General features: G+C 70.7%; 6 protein-coding genes across 14 annotated transcripts in view; 3 read left to right on the top strand and 3 right to left on the bottom strand.

The window, feature by feature from the left end:
• Nucleotides 1–29: 29 nt before the first annotated feature.
• DGKA (diacylglycerol kinase alpha) lies at nt 30–8392 on the bottom strand. The gene is made up of 24 exons (XM_054807103.1): nt 7425–8392; nt 6566–6696; nt 5871–5947; nt 5646–5778; nt 5493–5573; nt 5352–5401; nt 5215–5289; nt 5011–5130; nt 4817–4934; nt 3650–3738; nt 2823–2942; nt 2653–2751; nt 2454–2543; nt 2298–2371; nt 2117–2191; nt 1941–2026; nt 1766–1855; nt 1517–1677; nt 1356–1420; nt 1162–1252; nt 903–1092; nt 694–814; nt 560–620; nt 30–436 (listed from the first exon to the last, which is right to left on the bottom strand). The coding sequence occupies exons 2-24, from the start codon at nt 6633–6635 to the stop codon at nt 338–340; spliced, it is 2235 nt and encodes a 744-aa protein (XP_054663078.1). The 5' UTR covers nt 6636–6696; nt 7425–8392; the 3' UTR covers nt 30–337.
• A 353-nt stretch (nt 8393–8745) lies between these two features.
• Nucleotides 8746–10950, top strand: PYM1 (PYM homolog 1, exon junction complex associated factor). Its single transcript, XM_054807188.1, has 3 exons — nt 8746–8797; nt 9343–9436; nt 10054–10950. Exons 1-3 carry the CDS (start codon nt 8767–8769, stop codon nt 10565–10567), a joined length of 639 nt encoding a protein of 212 aa, XP_054663163.1. The 5' UTR covers nt 8746–8766; the 3' UTR covers nt 10568–10950.
• Nucleotides 10951–11105: 155 nt separating this feature from the next.
• LOC129198102 (transmembrane protein 198-like) lies at nt 11106–14060 on the bottom strand. Its single transcript, XM_054807155.1, has 5 exons — nt 13482–14060; nt 12928–13067; nt 12245–12823; nt 11724–11872; nt 11106–11654 (listed from the first exon to the last, which is right to left on the bottom strand). Exons 2-5 carry the CDS (start codon nt 13046–13048, stop codon nt 11472–11474), a joined length of 1032 nt encoding a protein of 343 aa, XP_054663130.1. The 5' UTR covers nt 13049–13067; nt 13482–14060; the 3' UTR covers nt 11106–11471.
• Nucleotides 14061–14128: 68 nt separating this feature from the next.
• DNAJC14 (DnaJ heat shock protein family (Hsp40) member C14) lies at nt 14129–17168 on the top strand. 2 transcript variants are annotated; one of them, XM_054807105.1, is made up of 7 exons: nt 14129–14281; nt 14582–15891; nt 15986–16092; nt 16180–16299; nt 16408–16568; nt 16680–16782; nt 16869–17168. In XM_054807105.1, exons 2-7 carry the CDS (start codon nt 14647–14649, stop codon nt 17095–17097), a joined length of 1965 nt encoding a protein of 654 aa, XP_054663080.1. In that variant the 5' UTR covers nt 14129–14281; nt 14582–14646; the 3' UTR covers nt 17098–17168. The 2 variants fall into 2 exon arrangements, with proteins under 2 accessions (XP_054663080.1, XP_054663081.1); XM_054807106.1 differs by having other exon boundaries at nt 14185–14201.
• A 134-nt stretch (nt 17169–17302) lies between these two features.
• ORMDL2 (ORMDL sphingolipid biosynthesis regulator 2) lies at nt 17303–20157 on the bottom strand. 3 transcript variants are annotated; one of them, XR_008574430.1, is made up of 5 exons: nt 20037–20157; nt 19290–19464; nt 18871–19022; nt 18443–18660; nt 17303–18163 (listed from the first exon to the last, which is right to left on the bottom strand). XR_008574430.1 is itself a non-coding variant. In XM_054807198.1 (4 exons), exons 1-4 carry the CDS (start codon nt 20120–20122, stop codon nt 18525–18527), a joined length of 549 nt encoding a protein of 182 aa, XP_054663173.1. In that variant the 5' UTR covers nt 20123–20157; the 3' UTR covers nt 17303–18524. The 3 variants fall into 3 exon arrangements, 1 of the variants encoding a protein (XP_054663173.1); XR_008574429.1 differs by having other exon boundaries at nt 17303–18236; XM_054807198.1 differs by having other exon boundaries at nt 17303–18660.
• A 163-nt stretch (nt 20158–20320) lies between these two features.
• SARNP (SAP domain containing ribonucleoprotein) overlaps nt 20321–22031 on the top strand; it is a 43658-nt gene continuing 41947 nt past the window's right edge. For all 6 annotated transcript variants that reach the window (XM_054807171.1, XM_054807172.1, XM_054807174.1 and 3 more), the window contains exons 1-3: nt 20321–20396; nt 21164–21263; nt 21555–21601. In XM_054807171.1, coding sequence (XP_054663146.1) covers nt 20361–20396; nt 21164–21263; nt 21555–21601 — 183 coding nt within the window. In that variant the 5' untranslated portion in view covers nt 20321–20360. The remainder of the gene's footprint in view (nt 20397–21163; nt 21264–21554; nt 21602–22031) is intronic.

Here is a 22031-nt window from a genome sequence, read left to right on the forward strand (position 1 = left end):
CCCCCCCAGTCGGCACAGCCGGCGCCTGTCTCACCACCAGCTTTATTCCTGCAAGAGGCACTTGAAATTGGGGGGGGGAAATAAATAGGGCGGGGGGACCCAGTGGGGCGGGGGGATCCGGCCACCGCGGCACACACGGGCACACGGGGGGGGCGTCTGGCGCAGCCCCCCACCACCCTGGCGCAGCACCCGCGGGCTCCGAGCACCCCTGGGTGCGGGGCGGGGGGGCACAGCTGCCACCCGCCCCTGCCAGGGACACACGGGGGTGGGGGGGTTGGCCCGCGTCCCCCTGCCCGGGCGCAGCTCGGGGGGGCTCTCCCCCCCTCTCCCAGGACCCTCAGGCCTCGGACAGCCCCTTCTTGAGGCCGAAGAAGCTGGAGGAGCGCTGCGGCGAGGCCATGAGCATCGGCGCCTGGTTCTTGTGGGTGATCTTGATCTGCAAGAGAGAGGCTGGGGCTGGGGGGGGGGGGCAACACCCTGGGGGGGTCCCCAAGGTGCTCGGTGAGGGTAGGGGGCCGCTGGCACCCCAGGGCTTGCGGGGCTGGGGGGGTCCGCGTACCGTGCAGGGCGGCTGCATCCAGGGCTCCCCGTCGATCTGCATGGGCAGCGGCTTCAGCGTCCTGCAAAACCCCCCCCCAGGCTCAATCGCTGCCAGGGCCCCCCCAGGGCCCCCCCCCAGTCCCCCCCGCTCACCGCAGGGTGATCTCGGAGCAGGTCGCCAGCCGCTTGCCCGCGCTCTTCAGCCCGGTGTAGATCTGCCCCATCTCCAGCACCCCCTCCAGCCCCACCACCTCCAGCCGCCGGTCGCTCAGGTCTGGGGGGGCACAGAGATTTGGGGGTGTCAGGGCGGTGCTGGGGTGGGGGGGGGCAAGGAGGGAGGAGGTGGGGGGGTCCCCACGCACCCTGCACGCAGGTCTTGAGGGTCTCGGCATCGGTGATGGCCGGGGGCTGCCCGGTGCCCGGCGCCCTCCTTGCCTCCCCCAGCGCCCGCTTGGTCTCACCCCAGAGGTTGGAGCCTCCGTGCATGCTGGGGATGTTCAGCACCGCCAGCCCCGCCAGGGCCCCGCTCAGGTCCAGGGGGGTCCCGCAGCACTGGGGGGGGGGAACGTCAGGGTGGGGCAGGGGGGCCCCGGTCCCGCCCCGGGATGGGGGACCCCTCACCTCCACGCTCAGACACTCCTTGAGCTTCTTGCAGGTAGCGGAGATGGTCTCGGAGGTGGCGAACTCGAGGTACCACAGCTTGTTCTTCATCCTGGGGGGGGGGGGACACGACACGCACACGGTGGGGAGGGGGGGGCTGGGGATGTGCGGGGGGGGATGCGGACGCCGCGGGGGTGGCACCGTCCCCCACCCACCTGCTGTTGAACTTCTCCGGGTACTTCTCCCGCATGACGTGGAAGCGATGGGCGATGGAGGCGTCCTGGGCAGGGGAGGGGGGGGGCAGAGGTGGGGTGAGGTCCTGGGGAGAGGGGGGGGGATGCACCCCCCCGCCCCGCTGCCCCCTCGCCCCACGCACCACCCCGATGGAGAAGTAGTTGTTGATGATCTCGTAGGGCACCGGGTCCCCCGCGGCCACCGGGTCCTCGGGCAGCACCTGGAGCTGCCACCGGTCCATCTGCACCAGGCTGCCGCCCTCCATCTCCCGCAGGATCTTCACCAGGTCCTCCCCGGCGTAGCCTGCGAGGGGGCCGGGGGCCGTGGGACGGGGTGGGGGGCCGTGGGGTGCGTGTGCCCCCCCCCCCCCGCCAGGTCCTGCCCCACTCACCTCCCCCCCAGCGCAGGCAGCGGGCCAGGTCGTTGCCGGTCCCCAGGGGCAGCACGGCCACGGGGGGCCGGTGGGGCAGGTTGGCTTTATCTGCAAGGAGAGGGGGATCAGGGGGGGCCGGGGGGGATCGGGGGGGGGGGGTCCAGCACCCGCCAGAGCGGCGGGCAGCACCTACCGATGGCGTCCAGGATCCAGCCCACGGTGCCGTCCCCGCCGCACACCAGGATCCGAAAATCTGGCACATCCCGGAAGAAATTGAGCCTGGGAGGGAGAAGGGGGGGGGTGTCAGGGCAGGATTGGGACCCCCCCTCCCCGAACACCCCGTTGCCCCCCCTCCCCGGCCCCGCTCACCCTGGGGTGGGTCCTCCCTGCTGCAGGTTATAAACCTGCCGGGGGTTGAGCAGGTACTGGAACTTCCGCAGCACCCTGGGGGGAGAGGGAAGCTGGGGGGGCTGGGGGGGGCCGGGTGGCTGCCCCCTCCCTGCCGAGCCACCGGAACGAGCCCCCCCGGTACCCCCAGGCCCCCCCTTACCTCTCCCCCTGCTTCCCTCCGCTCTTGGGGTTGACGAAGACGAGGAGTGGGTGGGTGTCGGGCACGGGGCTGACCTGGGGGGGGGGGGGGTGAGGGTCGTGCCCCGGCCCCAGGGGATCGGGGAGGGGGGGGACACATGGGGGGGTCACGGCTCACCCGCAGCGCCTGGCCCTCGGGGGTGGTGAAGACTTGCGGCGTCTCCTCCACCGGCGTCCCGCTGCCGTCCCTCTGGCTGTCCTGCCTCTCCTGCCGGCACCCGCGGCTCAGGGGGGGTCCGGGGGGAGGGGGGGGGGCAGCGTCCCCGCAGGGGGGCCCGGCAGCACCCAGGGGAGCCCCCCCCCAGGGCCCCACTCACCAGCAGGACGGGGTAGATGGCGGCGGGGGGCAGGATGTGGTCCCGCAGGACCCCGCAGTCGCAGGCGGGGGGCACGAGGGGCAGGCACTCCTCGTGGATCTGGGGGCAGAGTGGGGTGAGGGGGGGTGGATGGGGGGGCGAGGGGGGCCCCCCCGCGGGGACGCGCCCACCTTCAGGTGGCACCAGACGCAGTGCAGCCCCGTCAGGCTCTGGAAGCTCTTGATCTTCTTCTGGCACTTGCCGCACTTGCCGGCCTCGCAGCCGCCCTTCACCCAGACGTGGGCCTGGACCTGCGCACGGTGTCCCCCGCGTCACCCCCCGCGTCACCCCCCGCAATGGGGACACGGGGACCCCCCGTGTGGGGTGTGGGGGGCGGTGGCTGGACAAATGCACGGACGGATGCAGAGCTGGGCAGGGGAGCGGGTGGACGGACAGGCGGACGCAGGGACAGACGGACGGGCAGAAGAAGGTGGCTGGGCGGGCAGAAGGATGGGTGGACGGACGGACAGTCGGATGGACGGACAGACGGACGGGTGGACAGATGGATGGATGGACGGGCAGCCGGTGGGGACAGGCGGATGGACAGCCAGCCAGATGGGCAGACCGACAGACAGACGGACAGACAGCTGGTGGGGACAGTCGGACGGGTGGACAGGCGGATGGGTGGATGGATGGATGGACAGGCGGATGGACGGACAGACGGACGGGTGGAGCGATGGACAGACGGACAGATGGACGGGTGGACAGGCGGATGGATGGACAGTCGGACGGGTGGACAGGCGGATGGGTGGATGGATGGACAAGCGGACGGTGGGGACAGGCGGATGGGTGGATGGATGGACGGACAGACGGACGGGTGGACAGGTGGATGGACGGACAGGCGGACGGTGGGGACAGGCGGATGGATGGATGGACGGACAGACGGACGGGTGGAGCGATGGACAGACGGACAGACGGACGGGTGGACAGTCGGACAGTCGGACAGACGGACACTCACGCCGGTCTCCCTGCGGGACTTGGCGTAGGTGCTGATGCAGCTGGGGGGGGCCCGGCGGGCGCAGCGCTCGTGGACCGTGAACTTGCAGACTGGGGTGGGCGGGGCCAGGCGGGATGGGCGGGGTCAGACCAGGCCCCGCCCTTCCCCCCCCCCCACCAATCACACCACCGCCACATCCAGCCGGCCGGCCAATGGCGGCCCACCCTCTGCAGCTCACTGGTTGTGAGGTGGGTGGGGCTTATGCGCGCGCCACGCCCCCGTGTGGGCGGGACAGGGCGGGGCCTCCGCACAGCTGGAGGGGGCGGGGCCTCCTGCAACAGCTGGATCCGGAGCGTCCCGGCCCGGTCCCCGTCCCCATCCCAGTCTGACCATCATCCCGGTCCCACTGCAGCCCCGTCCCGTCCCCATCCCGTCCCTGTCCCATCCTCTCCTCATCCCCGTCCCCATCCCCACCCCTGCCCTGTCCTGTCCCGTCCCCATCCCCATCCCTGTCCCATCCTCTCCTCATCCCCGTCCCCATCCCCACCCCTGCCCTGTCCTGTCCCGTCCCCATCCCCATCCCTGTCCCCATCCCCATCCCCGTCCCTGTCCCCATCCCCGTCCCTGTCCCCATCCCCGTCCCTGTCCCCATCCCCATCCCCGTCCCCGTCCCCGTCCCCGTCCCCGTCCCCATCCCCGTCCCCGTCCCCATCCCCATCCCCGTCCCCATCCCCGTCCCTGCCCTGTCCCGTCCCCATCCCCATCCCTGTCCTGTCCCATCCCATCCCCACTGCATCCCTGTCCCCATCCCTGTCCCGTCCCTGTCCCCATCCCTGTCCCATCCTCTCCTCATCCCCGTCCCCATCCCCATCCCATACCCGTCCCATCCCCACCCCTGTCCCGTCCCATCCCCATCCCATGCCCATCCTGCCCCTGTCCCCATCCCGTCCCCATCCCTGTCCCCATCCTGTCCCTGTCCCCGTCCCATCCCCACCCCTGCCCTGTCCCATCCCATCCCCATCCCCACTGCATCCCTGTCCCCATCCCTGTCCCATCCCCTCCTCATCCCCATCCCAATCCCATGCCCATCCCGTCCCCATCCCATTCCCACCCCTGCCCTGTCCCATCCCCGTCCCTGTCCCCATCCTGTCCCCGTCCCCATCCCATGCCCATCCCGTCCCCGCTCACAGGTGCAGCACAGCCCCTGCTTGCGCAGCCCCACCAGCAGCGTCTCGCACACGTTGCAGTACACGGGGCGGTTGAAGTGCTTCAGGCGCCACATGTGCTGCCCGTCGTCCTTCATGTGCTGGGGGGGACACGGGGGGGGACGGGATCAGGGAAGCCCCAGCCGGGGGGGGGGGGGGGGGCACCCCCGCACTCACCACCTCCAGGCCCAGCAGCACCAGTAGCGGGATGTTGGTGACCCCCCCACGGAGCCACTCGGCCAGCGACACCGTCCCGCTGCCGTCGTAGTCGATCTCCCGCATCATCTCCTGCAGGATCTGGGGGGACGCAGGGCTCAGGAGGGGGGGGCAGAGCTGGGGGGGGGCAGCCCCTCGCCATCCGGCTCCCCCGGCTCCGCTCACCGGCTTCAGCTCGGTGACATCCCAGTCCAGGTACTGGGCCACCCGCATCATCTGGGTGATGATCCGATCCACCTCCTGGGGGGAGAGTGTCAGTGCGGGGGGGGCCCTGGCCGCAGCCCCCCCTCCCCAGTGCTCACCGAGCTGTCCAGGAGCCCGTTCCCGTCCTTGTCGTACAGCTTGAAGGTGACTGCGGGGGGACAGTGGGGTGAGGGGACCCCGGCAGGTCCCTGGGGACCCCTGAGCGCCCCCCCCCCGCCCCTGCAGACCCCCCCACTCACACTCCAGCTTGTCCTCGGGGCGTCCCCCCTCCAGCAGCGAGAAGTAGCAGGAGACGTCATTAATGCAGACGAGGTCACTGCCTGTGGGGAGACACCCCAGTGAGACCCCCAGGGTGCCTCAGCCCCCCCCAAGCCCCCCCGGCCCCCTCTCACCTGCCCGGCTGCCCGGCGGTGCCACGGCCCCGCTCTGGAAGGAGGCGAAGAGATGGCGGCAGAGCGGCTCCGGGACGTCGTCCGCTTCCAGGTAACTCCTCAGGAACAGCGTGAACCCCTCAAAGTCGACACACTGGGGGGGCAGAGGTGGGATGGGGGGGTCAGGGTGCAGCTTCCCCCGTCGGGTCCATCCCCAGGGACACACGGGGGGTGTCGGGGTCTCACCTCTCCCTGCCGGTGCTGTGACAGAGCCCCGTCACCGTAGAAATCCTGCAGCACGTCCTGCACCTTCCTGCTGCTGTCTGGGGACAGAGGCACCAGCGAGGCCGCTCTGGTGTGTGCACACGCGCGTGCCCCGACATGCGTGCACACGGGCAAGCTTGTGCCGGCACACAGGTGAGGCTGCCGTGTCAGGCACACGCACGCACTTGAAGCTGCTGCAGAGCGCGCGCCTGCATGCAAAGCCAGCCCAGGGCATGCACACGCGTGCAAGGCCACCCCTGTGCACGCAAAGGTACCGCCATGCATGCACACACGTGCAAAGCCCCACACACACATACACACGGGTGTGTGAAGCCGCCCCCATGCACGCACACGCACGCAGAGCCACTGACACGCACGCACACAGGCGTGTGAAGCCACCTCCACGCATGCACACGCATGCAGAGCCACTGACACGCACGCACACAGGCGTGTGAAGCCACCTCCACACACGCACACGCATGCAGAGCCCCCCCATGCACGCACACGCGTGCAAAGCCCCCCCCACGCGCGCGCACAGGCACGTGAAGCCGCGCGCACGCGTGCAAAACCACCCCCACACACAGGTGCGCGAAGCCGCTCCCACGCGTGCACACGCGTGTGCGGACGCAGACGGGGAGAACGGGGTCCCCGTGTGTGTTCCCCTCCCCGAAACTCACAGTCCAGGTACTTTTGCAGCTGGGCAAACTCCTGGGGGCTAAGGGTGGCCCAATCCCGGCTCTCCTCCATGGCTGCCTGCTGCCAGACGCTGCCTGCAGGCAGGGGCTGCCAGACGGGGATACCCACGGCTCTGCGGCGGGCGTGCACGGTTCCGCACCCGCTGCCTGCACGGACCCGGGTGCATCCGGCAGCTGCCCGCGCCCCCGCAACCCACCGTCACGCGTGTACGGCCCCTGGGCGGGGGGGGGGGGGGGGAGGGCGGGAAATGAGCTTTGAACCCCAGATGGGGAGCGGCACCCAGACAGGGAGGGGCACCCATGGGTGGCGGGGGCACCTCAGGGTGATGTCGTGACACGGGACACACACACCCCCCCCCTTCACAGGTTTGGGTGATGCCTCCCCCCCTCCCCGCACCCCAGATGTGAGACAGATGTGGGGTGACAGCGGCTGGGGGCTCTCTCCATCCCCCTGCGCACCCCGTGGCACCCATGGGTGGGACCCCAGGCGCTGCCTTTGCTTGCTGAAAGGCGGGGGGGCTCCCACGGGGCTGAGTCACACCGGGACCCGCCCAGCCCCACGCTCGGGGGGGGGGACGGGGACGGGACACACGGAACACGACACCGGGATCCCCCCCCCCCCGCCCCTGTACTCCCCCCGGACCCTGCGGGAGCGGCACCAGCCGCCCCGTCCCTGCGCTCGGGCATCCCCGGTGCCTCTTCCTTCCCCTTCCCGTGCCCCCCTGCACGGCCCGGTACAGCCCGGTACTGCCCGTCCCGCCCCAGCCCGTCCCGCCGGAGCCGCCGCCGCCCCCCCGCCCCAGCCCATCCCGCCGTCCCGGTGCCGCTGCCCGGCACGTACCTGGCGGGTCCCGCGGCGGCTGGTCCCGGCCCGGCCCCGTGACATCACGGCCCGGCGGGGCGGGGGCGGCACCGGCCGCACGTGCCGCCGGAGAGGCGGGGGGGGCCCCGACGGCGGCGGGAGGGGAGGGGGGGGAAACCCCGGCCGCTGGCTGTTGGTGCCCTGCCCGCAGCCCTGCCTGCGGCTGCACGGCCCTGCCTGCTCGGGGGTCCCCGTGCACGCTCGCCCCCTCTTGCACACTCACACCCCCCCCCTTGCACACTCGCCCGCTGGAGGAGCCGCCGCCCCTGAGCCCGGGGTGGGGGTGAGGGGGGGGCCCGGGGCAGGGTCGGGCCCGGGGGACCCCCCGAGGGGGCCGGGAAGGGCCCGGGGTGGGGGGCAGAGCGGGAAGGGGTGCGGGGCCCCCGCGGCCCCCCCCCCCCCGCCTGGAAATCCCCCGTGGCGGCTGCGTGGGCGGGAGACGGTTACCGCCTCGTTACCTAACGAAACGCCCCCCCCCCGTGGGGTGCCACATCCGGCCCGGGGGGGGCCGAGGCGTGGGGCCCCCTCCCCACCGGGGGCTGCCCGGCCCCTCCTGGGTGCTGAGCGTGGGGAGGGGCTGGGGGCGCCTCCGGGCCCCCCCGTGTCCCCCCGCCACGGCAGCGCCGGGGCCCGGTTGTGAGAGTGCGGGGGGGGGGGGGGCACGGACCCCCCCGGCAGCGCGGGGACGCACACACACACCCCCACCCCGCATGGCGGGGGGACACGGGGCACACACGACGCCCGAGGCCCCGGCGGGGGGAAGGGGGGGACCCGCCGCTCCCGAGGGGTCCCCGTGGGCCGCGCTCCCCCCGCGTCGGCGCCGCTTCCTCCTCCCCCGCGGTATCTCGGGGTGCAATCGGGGACGGCGGTGGCGGTTTGGGGGTTCCCGTCCCGCAGGCGCTCCCGGGTGAACCGCGGGGACACACACACACGGGTCCCCGCTGCCCCCCCCCCGCCAGCCGAGCCCCCCCATGGGCGGCCGCAGCCCCTGACACCGCCCCTGGCCGGGGGTGGGGGGCCGCGTCCTGCGGGAGGGGGTTTGGGGCCGCTGCGGTCGCCATGGCGATGGGCCCGGGGGGGGGGATATGGGGGGGTTCGGCCTGTGTCCCCCCCCAGCCCCGACGGTCACCATGGCAACCGGGCCCCTCCGGGAAGCGGCTCCCCCGGGGCATGCCGGGAGCGCTCCACACCGGGCGCTGCCCCTTTAAAAACAAAATGGCCGCCCACTCCGCCTCGCTCCGTACACACGCCCGGCTGCCGCCGCCGCGGCCGCCACTTCCGGGGCGGGGCCTGGAGGCCGGAAGTGTGTCGCGTTCGCAAGATGGCGACTCCCTATGTGACTGACGAGACCGGTGAGTGCGGCCCGGCCCGGCGCCGTGGGGCGGGCGGCTCCCGTGGGGCTGGGCCCAGCCCCCGTGGGGCTCGTGTGTCCCCCGGATCCATAGGGCGGGGCTCAAGCCCGGTCCCTGTGGGGCAGGCGCCCTGCGAGGCCGGCTCTCTCCCCGGTCTCTGTGGGGCTGCGGGTCCCTGTGGGGCCTCTCCCCTGCCCCATCTCTGTGGGGCGGGTCCCATCCCCTGCCCCCGCGGGGTCCCGTCCCCTCTCCCCCCCTGCTCCTGGGCCGCGGCCCTGTCTCTGCGGGGCTGGGCGCCGCCCCCCCGGTCTCTCTGGGGCCCCGTGTTCCCCCCCCGTGCCGGTGGCTCTGGGGCAGGCCCTGCTTTCCCTGTCTCTATGGGGCTGGACCCACCGCGTCCCCCCGTCCTGGTGTCTGTGGTGTCCTGCCGTCCCTGCCCCAGTCCCGGGACGGGGCGGGGGGGTGTCCCGGGGGGCATCCCGGGGCCCCCGTGGGGTGTGTGGGGTGTCCCGGGGCAGCCAGCCGACGGCGCCTTGGCTTCGCAGGGAAGTACATCGCCTCCACGCAGCGCCCCGACGGCACCTGGCGGAAGCAGCGGCGGGTGAAGGAGGGCTACGTGCCCCAGGAAGAGGTGCCGGTGTAAGTGGGGCGGGAGGCCGGGGGGGGAGGAATGGGGTGTCCCCTGGGCGGGAGGCTGGGGGGGCTCCCGGCTTCCCGTCCTGGGGCTGCGAGAGGGGAGCGGAGCCGCCGGAGCGTCCCGTCCCCAGGCACCCTGGAGCTCGGCCCCGCAACTCCCAGGGCTGCGTGTGCCGGGTTACGTCTTGAGGTCTCAGTCTCTTTCCAGGTGCCCGAGCAATTCCGACCCCCTCACCCTCCCCCCATAAGCCGTATCCTGCCGGTACGTATCGACTCCCGCCCCGGCCCTCCTCAGGGTGGCCGTGCGTGGCCGGGCTGTCCCGCGGACGCGAGGAGGACCCCGAGCAGAGGTGCCTGCCGGGGTGCGGAGCTCGGCAGTGGGGACCCGCTGCTGCGTGGTGGAGGGGGCCGAGCCCGCAGGTTCCCCCCGCCCCTCCATTCCTGGAGGAGAGCCGGCCGCGGGGGCTGCTCCATGACGGAGGTTTTGCTGGAGGCACTGAGCGTTCCTGGGGTTTGGCGCCGGGGGCTTTGGCACCGTACCGGGGTCCGCAGCACCGTCCTGGGGCCCTGTGGAGGGATGGCGGGGGAGAAGTGCCTTCACGGGCTCTCGTTCTGTGCAGGTACGAGAATAAATATGTGAAGTTTTTCAAAAGCAAACCCGAGCTGCCCCCAGGGCTGAGCCTGGAGGCCACCGCGCAGCCCGGCAAGCAGCCCGGCAAGGCGGAGAGCGGCGAGACGGGACTGTCCAAGGCGGCGAAAAGGAATTTGAAACGCAAGGAGAAGAGGAAGCAGCAGCAGGAGAAGGGGGAGCGGGAGACAGACGAACTGATCCAGGCGCTGGAGAAGACCTCTCTGGCGGGGAGCGGCGGCGGGGACAAGGGCCCGCCGGGGGACAGTCGGGCGGCCGCGCCGCAGCCGGCCTGCGGCACCAGGGCCCCCGCCGAGGGGGAAGCCCCTGCCTCGGAGAAGAGCAAGAAGATCAAGAACCTGAAGAAGAAGCTGCGGCAGGTGGAGGAGCTGCAGCAGCGGCTCGATTCGGGGGAGATAAAGCAGCCGACGAAAGAGCAGCTGGAGAAGCTGGGCCGGAGGAAAGCCTTGGAGGAGGAACTGCGGGACCTGGAGCTGGACTTGTAAGGGGCGGGTGGGGGGATTTGGGGGGCGCGGGGACTCGGGGTCGGGGGGGGGGCGTGGGCAGCGTCCCCAGCGCACAGGCTGCCCGGACGGAGCGCCCAGCACCGGGGATTTGGGTCGGGTGGGTGCTGTCGGTGTTGTTTTTTTTTCAGAACAGTTGTTCCCAGCTATCGGTGTTAGAAACCCGGTGACTCTTGAATACCTCTCCTTTTTTTTTTCTTTTTTTTTTTTTTAATTTTATTTGGGGCGGGGCCGTGCTGTGTCCAGGGTGGGGCAGTGCCCCCCCCCGCCCAATCTTCCCTGGCCCCTCGTGTTCTGTGTTGCGGCCTCTCTCTCCCTTTATTTTTAAAAATCACGCAATAATAAAATTGCAGTAGTGACCCGGCGCCAGGAGCTCGGGTCTGCTTTGCCCTGGGGGGGGTTGGGGGTGTAGGGGTGGGGGGGTGGGGGGGCGGCTGACCCACCGGCTGGGCCGGGGTGGGTGCTGGCACTGGCGGAGCTGCCAGAGGGGACGCCCCAGGGCATCGCAGTGGCCCCGAGATTGGGGTGCCAGGGGGTCCCCGCCACCCACTGTCCCTCACCCCTCTGGCTGCAGGTGACGAGGTCTGGCGGTACCGGGGGGCTCACGCCGGACCCCCGTCACGCTCTTTAACGCGGCAGCCCTGGTACGAGCCCAGCGGGGGGTGGGGGGGCCCTTCCCCGGGGCCACCATGGTCATTTGGGGGCTCAAGGTGGGGCTGGGGGGCCTGGGGAGGGCCCACGGCAGGGTGAGACACCCCCCCCCCCCATGGGTTAAGGCTTTCGGGACCCTCTAGAGTGGCAGGGGGGCTGGGCTGGGCCCATGGGGCGTGTGCAGGGTTTGGGTAGGTCCTACAAAAATAAAAGTGGGGCTTTATTTTTGCCTCAATCAGGTACGGGGGGGGGGGGGTGTGTCGGTACCCCCAAGGCACATCGGTGGGGTGCGGGCGCTCAGGGGCGGCGGCGGGGCGGGGGGGGGCGCGGCGGAGCCGCAGTCAGCGTCGGGGGGGGCATCGGGGCCCGGCGAGGTCCCGCTCTCCTGCTGCCGGTCCCGCAGGCTCCGGATGTAGCTCTGGGGGGGACACGGGGGTCAGCGCGGCCCCGCGGCCGCCGTCACAGCCCCGCCGGGGCACGGACTCACCGGGGCCAGCACGTCACCCGCGTAGCGCTTGACGGGAGGGGGCTTGCGGCGGTAGGTGCCCTCGGGGGGGGCCAGGCTCTGCCGGCGCTTGGCCTCCTTCTGCCGGATGCGCAGCAGCTGCAGCCGCTTCTGCCGCCGGCTGAGGATGACTGCGGGGAGCGGGGGCTGAGCCCTGCCCCGTGGCCACGGTGCCGCCTCCATCGCCATCCCTGTCCCCACGGCCGTTCCTGCCACCATCCCCATCGCCACCGTCCCCGTCCCGTTGCTGTCCCATTCCCGTCTCCTTCCTCACCCTCACCATCCTCGTTCCCCCTTGCAGTCCCCCCCTCCCCACTGCTCCCATCGTCACCCACGTCCTCGTCCCCATCTCTTTCCCAGTCCCATCCTCATCCCCGTCCCCATCACCGCCCTGGTCCCATCCTCACCCCCGCCGTCCCATGTCCTTTGCGCTCACCCACGCGCTGGGATCCCCCCGCCCCCCCACTGGCTGGGAAGGGGGTGCCCCCGCTGTCCCCGCTCACCGTCGGTGTGGGAGAAGCCGTTGGCCGTCAGCTTCCACTGGAGCAGGACGGCGAGGAGGCTGAGCGCCGGCCAGGCACCCAGCACCACCCAGCCCTGCCAGCACAGCGGCCCCGCCGGCGCCAGCCGCAGCCGGTGGTAGACGTAGAGCACCAACGCCAGCGCCTCCACGAAATAGTCAACGCAAACGACGACGACGGCGGCGCCGAAGACGGCGGTGGAGAGGACGGTCAGCGCCTTCGGCCACTGCAGCGCCAGGAGGGCGCAGAGCAGCGCCAGCCCCAGCAAACTGCCCGCTGGCACCCAGGGGCTCGGCGGCGGCGGCAGCACCGGTGCCGCCGCCACCAGCGCGGCCGTGGCCAGCAGCAGCCCCAGCAGCAGCCCGGTGGTGAAGAGCCCGACGCTGCGCAGCAGCATGGTGACCAGCCCGCAGAGCAGCCCGATGCCCAGGGCGATGCCCGCGCTGGCCTCCAGGCTCAGCTGCGTCTCCAGCACCCGCTCCTTGTAGCACAGGAGGAAGATGACGATGGAGCCGAAGAGCAGCCCCGAGAGGAACATGATGGCCTTGAAGCAGCGGTACCCTGGCACGGGCACGGGGGTGTCACCGGGGGCTGCTCCTGGCGCTGCCCCCTGCAACACCCCTCTCCTTGTCCCCCAAGTGCCCCCCTCCCGTGCCGGCACTCACCGAAGCAGCCGCAGACGACGCCGAAGACGGCACCGATGGCGCAGAGGGCGGCGGGGACGGGCTCGTAGGGGGGCCGGGGCGCCAGGGCGCAGTGGGGTGCGGGGGGGGCACCAGGCTCCATCGCCCGGGGGCTGCGGGGGCTGGGGGGGGTGTGGGGTGCTGAGCCCCCCGCTGTCCCCCCCCCCGGCACCCAGCACCCCTCGGGCTCTGCGGGCGGTGGGCGAGCATCCCCCTCCCTGCACCCACATCTGGCAGCAGCGCTGGGGCAGGGGGGGCACATCTGGGGGGAACTGGGCTGGGGGACTGGCGGCTACTGGGAGCGCTGGGATGGGGCACTGGAAACTGGGGGCTGCCGGGGAGGGGTACGGGTGCCGGGGAGTGGGAGGGGGTACTGGGAGCTACTGGGGGCACTGGGAGCAGGGGGGAGGACGGGGCGGGGGGGCGGCGCTGTCCGGGTCTGCCGGGGGGGGGGGGGGGACGGACTGGGCTGGAGGGGGCTCCGGGCGGGGGGCGCCGGTCGGTCCCCGCCGCCCCCGGCCCGTCCCGGGACTCACCCGCTCGCTGCCGGTCCCGGGGGTCGCGGTGAGGCCCGGCCCGGCCACGGAGCCGAGACTCCGCCGGGAGCGGGGCCGGGGGCGGTGCGGGGCGGGACCGGGAGCGGGGCCGGGGCCGGCGTGGGGCGGGGAGGGGCCGCCGGGGGGTCCCGCGCGGGGCCGGGGCCGGGGCCGTGCCGTGGGGCAGGGCGGGGACCCGGCGTGGGGCGGGGGTTGCGGTCACGGGTGGGCTGCGGGACCGGGACCCGACGTGGGGCAGGGGCGAGGGCGGCACCCGGGACCGGGGGGAGGCGGGTGGGGGCTGCGGGGCAGGAGCCGTCCCGTGGGGCCGGGAGGGGTCCCGCGTGGGGCCGGGCCCCGCACGGGGCAGGGGTGCGCTGCGGGACACGAACCCGCGTGGGGCAGGCACCGTGGCCCTACAAGTGCTGTGGGGCAGACCCACTCGTGTGGGGCCGGGAGGGGCCCCGCGAGGGGTCGCGACCCGCGTGGGTGACGCCGCAGCCCCCGCCCGGGCGCACAACGGGGCCCCTCAGCCGGGACAGAGGCGCTTTGTGCCGGGGTCAGCGCAGGACGCGCCGGTCCCTCCCGCGGCGGCCACGGCCTTAACGGGCAGCGGGCGCTGCCCCTTTAAGGGGCGGGGCGTAGGAATGACGTTCCCGCGCCAGGCCCCGCCCCCGGAAGTGGGAGGCGGCGGCGGCGGCGGGCGGGCGGAAGGCGGAAGTGAGGCGGGTGAGGGACCCCGGGGGGGGGCGGGAGGCGGCGGCGACCCCCCCCCCCCCGCCGGCACCGGCACCGGCGCGGTGAGTGCCCGACCCCCCCCCGGTCACCCCTGAGTCCCCCGGGTTCCCCGCCGGTCACCGCCAGCCCCGGGGGGGGGGGGTGTGTGCTGCACCGGGGGAGGCGGCGGCCGCCGAGCGGGGCCGCGGCGGGACCCCGAGCAGCGGCAGAGCTGCGCCTTTGGGGCGAAATCCGCTGAAATCGGTCAAAAAGTGTCCCGGGGCGGGGGGGGGTGCGTGTCCCGTGGGCACCCGGGGCTGGGCCGGGGGGGGGGATCTGCGGGGCCGGTCGGGGGCTGCGCTGACCCCCGTTATCGTTCTCAGGGCCCGGCGGGATGGCCGTGACCTAGGCCCGGCCGGGGTCCGCGGGGCGGCGAGGGGCCGCCGGGATGGAGCAGCCCCGGCACCGTGAAGCGGCTGCGGCCGAAGGAGATGACGGCCCCGGCTGGAGCCGGGAGCCCCCCGGGGATGGCGAGGGGGGCGGCCGCCCCGCGGGGGACAGTGCTGCCTGGAACGGGAGCTGCGGCCGGCCACCGGCCCCCGGCCCGGAGGAGGAGGAGGAGGAGGATGACGATGACCTGCCCTTCCCGAGCCCCGACGGACCCGAGTGCTCCTGCCGCTGCCGGGGGGAACCGGCCGCTCCCCCGAGCCCCGGGGCCGAGCGGCGGGACGGATCCTGCAGCCTCACCTGCCACAACCGGGCCGCCACCGCCTCGGGGCCGCCGCTGCCCCGTGGGCAGGAGGAGGGCGAGGAGGACGGAGCCGGCGAGGATGGAGCAGGGAAGGGGGGCCGGAGGACGCGGAGGCGTCAGAGGCATCGCTCGGCCCCCAAGGAGAAGGAAGAGGGCGGCCGGCGCGAGGGTGGTGCGGGCAAGCGGCACCGGCCGGCACGGAAGAGGAGCCGAGGAGACGGGGTCGAGTTGCCGGGGCCGGCGGAGGAGCTGGCCGGTTGCCGGGGGTTGCTGGCAGCGGCGCTGGCCCAGGCGCGCAGGCTGGGTGCGGAGGTCGGCGGGCGGCTGCTCTGCTCCTGCTGCCGCCTCGGTGCCCGTGACCTGGGCTCGGCGCAGGCCGGCGTGCGGAGCTGGGGCCGGCGGGTGGGCCAGCGGGCCCGGAGCGGCTCCCTGAGGGCGGCCCGGTGGCTACGGGCCGCGGCAGGGCTCTTCCTCCGCTTGCTCTGGATGCTCTGTGCGCTGCTCCTCCTCCTCCTCATGCTGCTCCTGGGCAGCCTGCGGCTCTGCTGGTGCCTGGGCGCTGCCGCGCTGGCCGCCGGCGCGGTTCGGCTGGGCGGGAGCCGGCGAGCGGCCCGGCTCCTTGCGCTCCTGGATGCGGCCGTGCTCCGCAGGACGTGGGGGCTCCTCGGGGAGAGCCGGACGTGCCGCTACCTCTGGGACTGGCTGCAGAGGCGGCGAGCTCCCCCCTGGGTGCCCGGGGGGGGTCGGACAGGCGGGCTGGGGGACGTGGCAGCCAGCTCCGACGGGGGGGCTTCGTCCGCCGGCTCCGGGGAGGAGGTGAGCCGCTTGCTGGCCATGGCGGAGGTGCCCGAGGAGGAGCTGAACCCCTTCCAGGTGCTGGGCGTGGAGGCGACGGCGTCCGACACCGAGCTGAAGAAGGCCTATCGCCGGCTGGCAGTGCTGGTGCGTGCGCGCTGGGGGCGGCGGGGGGACGGCGGGTGGGCTCCGGGTCCCCCCCTCCCAGAGACGTGGGGCTGAGGTTTCCTGCTCTTCCCAGGTCCACCCGGACAAGAACGAGCACCCCAGGGCAGAGGCGGCGTTCAAGGTGCTGCGGGCGGCCTGGGACATCGTCAGCAGCCCGGAGAGGAGGAAGGAGTACGAGATGTGAGTGGGCGACGCCGGGGGAGGCTTTGGGGGTGCCGACCCCCCGCCCCAGCATGGGGTCTGACCCGTTTCCCCCCCACCACGCAGCAAGCGGATGGCGGAGAGCGAGCTGACCAGGTCCATGAGCGAGTTCCTGAGCCGGCTGCAGGACGACCTGAAGGAGGCCATGAACACCATGATGTGCAGCAAGTGCCAGGGGAAGCACAAGTAGGTCCCGGCGGCGGCGCGGTGATGGCGTGCCGGGGGGGGGGCCCAGAGCGATTTAGAGGCGGGGGGAGCTCCCACGGGGGTCGGAAACGCCCGTCCTCGCCGCAGGAGGTTCGAGATGGACCGCGACCCCCTCAGCGCCCGGTACTGCGCCGAGTGCGGCAGGCGGCACCCCGCCGAGGAGGGCGACTTCTGGGCCGAATCCAGCCTGCTGGGGCTGAAGATCACCTACTTCGCCATGATGGACGGGAAGATCTACGACATCACGGGTGGGTGCCGTCTCCCACAGCCCCCACACCGAAAGCGGGTGCCACTGGCTGCCCACCCCCGCGTCCTCGCCGGGGCGGCGTGACCGGCGGCCGCGTTGTGTCTCTCGGCAGAGTGGGCCGGCTGCCAGCGCGTGGGGATCTCCCCGGACACCCACCGCGTCCCCTACCACATCTCCTTCGGCTCGAGGAGCTCGGGGCCGGGCGGGCGGCAGAGGTCAGTCGGGCCTCACCCCGGTCCTGGGGCTTGGGGGGGCTCCGAGTCCGGACGGGCCCCCCCACCCACCCGCTTTCCCCTCGCAGGAGTGCCTCCAAGGGCAGCCCCCCCTCGGCCGCCGACCTGCAGGACTTCTTCACCCGCGTCTTTCAGGGGAGCTCGGGTCCGATGCCGGGGGGGCCCTTCCCGCCGCCCCCCACGCCCCCACGGGCAGCAGCCTCCCCCGGGGTCCCCCCCAGGACCGAGGGTGCTGCCCCCAAGGGCGACGCTAAGCACAAGAGGCGGAAGAAGGTGCGTCGGCCGTTCCAGCGCTGAGCGGGGCAGACGGCGCTCTGCTGGGCATGAAAAGGGCTCTTTCGAATAAAAAAAAATCTATTTTTCTTTTTTCTTTTTTTTTTGGTTGTGTTTTTTTTTTTTTTAAAGTAATCTCTATATTTCAAAGTAACCAGGGAGTTTGGGGGCCACCGTGGGCAGGAGGAGCTGCGTGTGGGAGCAGCCGTACCAAAGAGCCCAGCGGGGCAGCCGGCAGGGCCGGGCGGGGGACGGACGGACGTACAGACGGGCCGCCGAATTTCTTTCAGGGTTATTGTAAACATCGCAGGGACGCGGCTGCTGGAGCCGCCTCGGAGGGAAGGGAGCTGTGCGCGGTGACGACGTCACGGGGTCCCCTCCGCGCGGCGCGACCCCCCCCGTGAGCCGCTGCCGCTCCTTCGTCTGTGGGGCCAAAGCTGCCGGGGCACCGGAGGGGCTTGCCAAGCCCCACAGCCTCTGCCAGCACGCTTTGCATATTTTTTTTAAAGCCGCTTGTTCCTTTTTGCTCGTACAGATCTATTTATTACTACGTGCATCCCCTTTCTATTAATATAGCGCGTCCGTTAGCTGCGCTCCTCCTCCTCGCAGCGCTGCCCAGCCGGGACCCCCGCTCCCCCGCCCAGCCTCTGGCCGTGCCGGTTCTGCTTTTCCTGCCTCAACTCTGCGTGAGGGACCCTCATCCCCCTCCCGTAGTGCCAGGGATGAAGAGCACATTATTATTTTTTTAAAAACAAAGTGAAGGCAGGGGCTGGTTATGGGCCGCCGAGTTGTATCACGAGCGGTTTTTTTTTTTGCCGAGACATGTGTGAGCATCCGGCGTCTCACCGAGTGCTTTGCGTTTCCCGGCCCTCCGAGCCGTGTGCCAGGCAGAACCTTTTTGAATTCCCCCAGCAGAGCGGCTGGGTTTTAAATGATAGCACACCTCTTTCTTAATGCTTTTTGTTAAATTAAAAGTACAGTTTGAAGAAGTCTGCCTGGTCTGTGCGGGGAGGGGTGGGCGGGAGGCGCGAGCCAGGGCTGGTCCCCGTGCGAGGACGCTGCTCCGGTTGCTCTTTATTGTGGTGGAAGTCTGTAAAATACGAGGGAGGTGTTGGTGGGCGACTCTTCCCTCCTGTCAGCAGTTCTCCCCTCGTAGGTGCTTTCTGCAGGGTTACGTGGAGGTTTAGCTCGAAGGAAATGTGTGCGTGTGACACAACTGCTCGCTCTGTACCACTCGGCTGCGCTTCTCCCTTCACCGAAGGGATAAAGCCCGAGCGAGGAGCTGCTCCGAGATGGAGGAACCTTGCTAAAACCCTGGCTAAAAGCTGGAGCGGTCCCTGCCCCGCACCCAGCCCTCCTCACGCCTCACCCCTGCTCTCCAGCCGGCGCCTCGTGCTGCTCCGGTGTCCCCTCTCCGTCCCCTGGCGCCGCGGCAGTGGGCACGGTGGGCCTCAGTACTTGTTGACACCGAAGATCCGCACGCCGTGGAACTGGGGTAGCTTGGGCAGGAGGACGCTGAGCAGGGAGGCCGTGTTGATGACGAAGTGTGCGGGGTCGTATTTGGTGTAAAAGCTGGTGAGGAGGTACCTGGGGGAGCGAGGGAGACCCCAGGGTGAGCCCTGCGCTGCTCCCACCCTCCCCTCCACCCACACCAGGGGGATTTCGGGTGCCTCCCTGGTGCTTCCCGTGCCAAACAGCACCCACCGGGTGCGATCTGTGCTGACATAAGCCCGGCGGTCCCACCGTGCCCTCCTGAGCTCCCCCCTGTGCCTTCCTGCCTCGCTCAGCAGCACTCACAGCACTACTGGGGAGATGCTGAGGAACTTGCGCGACGAGGTGCACTGCGTCCCGTAGTCTATCTGCTCCCAGTGCGTGAGGAGGCGATCCTTGCCCTGGTCCGGGGTCTCGAACGGGGTCCCCTTCACCGTGTGCAGCAGCAGGTACATGACCTGCGGGTTTCAAGGGGGGAGAAGATGTAAAGCAAGCCCGGAACAGTCCACTTCTGGGACAGAAACGTGCTTTGTGCTGTTTCCTGAGCTAATGACCTTTCATCAGCCACGGCTCCCCTGCGGTGCTGACCCCCCCGGCTGTTCCCTCAGTGTCCCGCAGGAATCGAGGGGCTTCCTTGTAGCCTGGGGACACAGAACCGTACCCGGCAAACGCCAGCCTGCGAGTTCTGCCGCCCTGGGAGAAAAGCGGGCTGAGCTTTGACTAACCAGGTTGTGGATGACGTTGGTGAGCGTCCAGACCACAGGAATGCTGAAGAACGGGATGCTGAGGAGAACAAGGTGGAGGACTCCCACGGAGATCACATACGCCAGCCAGATCCCCCGGCTGTTCATCACCCGCGTGTTGGGGTTCACCTCGCTGTGCGCCACGCCGACGTTCATCCTGGAGCAGACAAACGGAGCCTTCCAGAGCTCTCCTCGGAGAGGTTTTTCCCCCAATCTCTGCAATCCCCAGCCCAGTCAGGGCTCTTGGCGTAGCCCCAGATCCACGGTCCCACACGCTTACCCTCAACACCCCTCTGACACCGGCTCCCTAATTAGTGACTGCGCCTCAGCCGTGAGGACAGGGCGGCAAAGGCCAGGAGGAAAGAAAGGAGCTCCCGGCCCTCACCCACCTCCGGTCACACAAACACCGGGAACAAAGGAAGAGCCACCCGTAACGGGGCTCCCCTCTCCCCGCCGCTCGCCCCGTGCTGCTTCCCCACCGGGCAGGGAGGCGAAACGCCCGCGTCTCCCCCCCGCCCCGAGAGCCCTAAGGCACGCGTGGGGCCGGGAAACGACCGCAGATCCCTTCCCTCCGGGGGAATATTGCCCTCCCCGGGGCCCGGCCCTGCCGCCGTGGCCTCGCACCCCTGGCCCACCCCCGGCCCTCTCTCCCGGGCCCCTCGCACCCCCGGACACCGGCCGCCCCCCGGGCCCCTCGCTCCTCCGGGCCCCTCACACCCCCGGGCCCACCCGGCAGCTCCGCGGCCGTTGCCAGGACCCCGCCAGCTCCCGGGCTCGTCTCCAGGAAGTCCGCGCACCCGGCCCATTCTCTCCATTGGCCGCTCCGCGGCGTTTCCCCGCTTCTATTGGTCGTTTTGCCCGTCGCTCAGGAACGCCCCGCCCCTCGCGCGCTGACTGGCCAATAGTGAGCGGAAGGCGCTGGGGAGGACTGGCCACTCGTGAGAGGCGGTGTTGGGAAGTGGTTTGAAATCGCCGGTTCAGGAAACGCGCCGCTGATTGGGCTGTGGGCTGTCGGAGGGGGCGGGTCTAACAGCGGTCTGCGGGGGCGACAAGATGGCGGCGGAGACTGTGGAGCTCCATAAGCTGAAGGTACCGGTCAGGCCGCTGCGGCTTCGGGCTCCTGCGGCGGGGGGTCGCGGCCTGTCTCGGCCTGGGCAGCTGGGGGCCCCGGGCTCCTGCCGGCTCCGGCCCGGGGAGGGGGGGGCAGCGCCTGCCGGTGCCTGGAGCCGCGGCCTGCGGGGGCGGCCGGCGCGTCCCTGCGGCTCGGAGCCCCTCAGAACCCCTCGAGGCTGCGCTCCCCCACGGTCCCGGCTTCTCCGCGGCCCCGCTGGGCGGGTTGGGCCGCGCACGCACATGGGAGAGCTCCGCTGGCCGCCCCGGGTCGGGGGTGTCCCGGGAGGGTCCCCCGCCTCGCGTGGGGCCTGTGGCGGGCACCCCTCGTACCTCGTCCCTCCTCAACCTCACCTGGGAGCCGCGGCCTCGCCGCTGCCCGCCCGGGACGCCTGGGGATGCGCCCGCCCCCCTGGGGCACGGCAGCCGCCCACCGCTTGCTGCGGGGCCTCGGTCGCGGGGTGGTCGCGGCTGCGTGGCGGCTGGCCTGGCCTGCGCCTGGCGCTGGAGAGGGACCCTCCGGGTCTGGGGAGGTAACCTGGTCATCTGGGGTGGAACTGGGAGGCCAGGAGTACCGCTGGCGTTTAACGGGGGGAGGCAGCCTTCGTGGCTCTTAAAAAGCCAAATTGTCTTGGCTTATTTATGTGCTTTGTTAATATTTTTTTTTAATTTGCTTGTTTCTTGGCGTGCTTCTGCACGCGTGAGTGAACCGCACGCACTAATTGGAAGCTTCTTCTGTTGTGTAGTTGGCTGAACTGAAGCAGGAATGTCTGGCCCGTGGCCTGGAAGCGAAAGGCAACAAGCAGGATCTGATCAACAGGCTCCAGGCGTACCTGGAGGAGCACGGTGGGTGCTGGGGCCGGTCGTTCATGGGCTCCTTCCCAGAGTCCTCACGAGCAGCGGCTGTTGCCAGGGATTGCTCTGGGGTTACGGTGGTGAGAGATCCCCTGGGCTTCCATCTTTGTTTGTGTGGAGCTCGTGGGTGACGGAGAAGAGCCCTGGTCTGAGTGCTTTGCTGTAACTGCCTTGGCTTCCCGCTTTCCCCCGTAAAACTCTCATCGTAGACTTTATCTGAGAAGGCAGAGATATTGCTGAAGTAATTTGTTACTGCAATTGCTCTGTTGTTTTGTCCTCCAGCTGAAGAAGAAGCAAATGAAGAAGACGTGCTAGGAGAAGAAATAGAGGTAAATCTTTTTAAATCAGGTGTTGTGCCTGAGCGGGGGCTTCCAGTTTGCACTGTGGCTCTGCGCACAAGGAACGAGGCGATACCCGGGGCCGTGTCTGTTTTAAAGCACCATTGTCATTCCTTGTAGGGTCTAAACCTGCTATTTTTTATGCCAAAGGCTCGGTGTTGCTCTGTTAGCCTGCAGAACGTGGCGGGGGGTGCGGTCTGGCAGAGCGTGTAATCTCGGTGTGCGGCTGCTGGTTCAGAGCAGGGTTGTTCCGTCAGCGTTCAGCAGGATTTGCACCACGTCGCCACACGGTTTTTGTCCTGAGCTGAGCAGCAAATGCGGTTGGAGTGCAGTGTGTTTTTAGGAAAGGATGTGTTCTGAGGGAGGCGAGGAGATCCAACCTGGGAAAGCCCTTTGTGCTTAAAACACCAGTGGAAAATGA

Source organism: Grus americana, chromosome 31, assembly GCF_028858705.1.
Source record: "Grus americana isolate bGruAme1 chromosome 31, bGruAme1.mat, whole genome shotgun sequence".
Lineage (NCBI taxonomy): Eukaryota > Metazoa > Chordata > Aves > Gruiformes > Gruidae > Grus > Grus americana.

Coding starts and splice junctions, on each gene's coding strand:
- ORMDL2 (XM_054807198.1), bottom strand. CDS start 20,122: ATGGAGAGAATGGGCCGGGTGCGCGGACTTCCTGGAGACGAGCCCGGG. Junction 19,465..20,036: donor AACGGCCGCGGAGCTGCCGG/GTGGGCCCGGGG, acceptor TGTCTGCTCCAG/GATGAACGTCGGCGTGGCGC. Junction 18,661..18,870: donor AGCATCTCCCCAGTAGTGCT/GTGAGTGCTGCT, acceptor TCGCTCCCCCAG/GTACCTCCTCACCAGCTTTT.
- DGKA (XM_054807103.1), bottom strand. CDS start 6,635: ATGGAGGAGAGCCGGGATTGGGCCACCCTTAGCCCCCAGGAGTTTGCC. Junction 5,402..5,492: donor CCCCGAGGACAAGCTGGAGT/GTGAGTGGGGGG, acceptor GTCCCCCCGCAG/TCACCTTCAAGCTGTACGAC. Junction 1,093..1,161: donor AGGAGTGTCTGAGCGTGGAG/GTGAGGGGTCCC, acceptor CCCCCCCCCCAG/TGCTGCGGGACCCCCCTGGA.
- DNAJC14 (XM_054807105.1), top strand. CDS start 14,647: ATGGAGCAGCCCCGGCACCGTGAAGCGGCTGCGGCCGAAGGAGATGAC. Junction 15,892..15,985: donor ATCGCCGGCTGGCAGTGCTG/GTGCGTGCGCGC, acceptor TGCTCTTCCCAG/GTCCACCCGGACAAGAACGA. Junction 16,569..16,679: donor GAAGATCTACGACATCACGG/GTGGGTGCCGTC, acceptor GTCTCTCGGCAG/AGTGGGCCGGCTGCCAGCGC.
- LOC129198102 (XM_054807155.1), bottom strand. CDS start 13,048: ATGGAGCCTGGTGCCCCCCCCGCACCCCACTGCGCCCTGGCGCCCCGG. Junction 11,873..12,244: donor CGGCTTCTCCCACACCGACG/GTGAGCGGGGAC, acceptor CGCTCCCCGCAG/TCATCCTCAGCCGGCGGCAG. Junction 11,655..11,723: donor CGGGTGACGTGCTGGCCCCG/GTGAGTCCGTGC, acceptor TGTCCCCCCCAG/AGCTACATCCGGAGCCTGCG.
- PYM1 (XM_054807188.1), top strand. CDS start 8,767: ATGGCGACTCCCTATGTGACTGACGAGACCG. Junction 8,798..9,342: donor CTATGTGACTGACGAGACCG/GTGAGTGCGGCC, acceptor TTGGCTTCGCAG/GGAAGTACATCGCCTCCACG. Junction 9,437..10,053: donor CCCCAGGAAGAGGTGCCGGT/GTAAGTGGGGCG, acceptor CGTTCTGTGCAG/GTACGAGAATAAATATGTGA.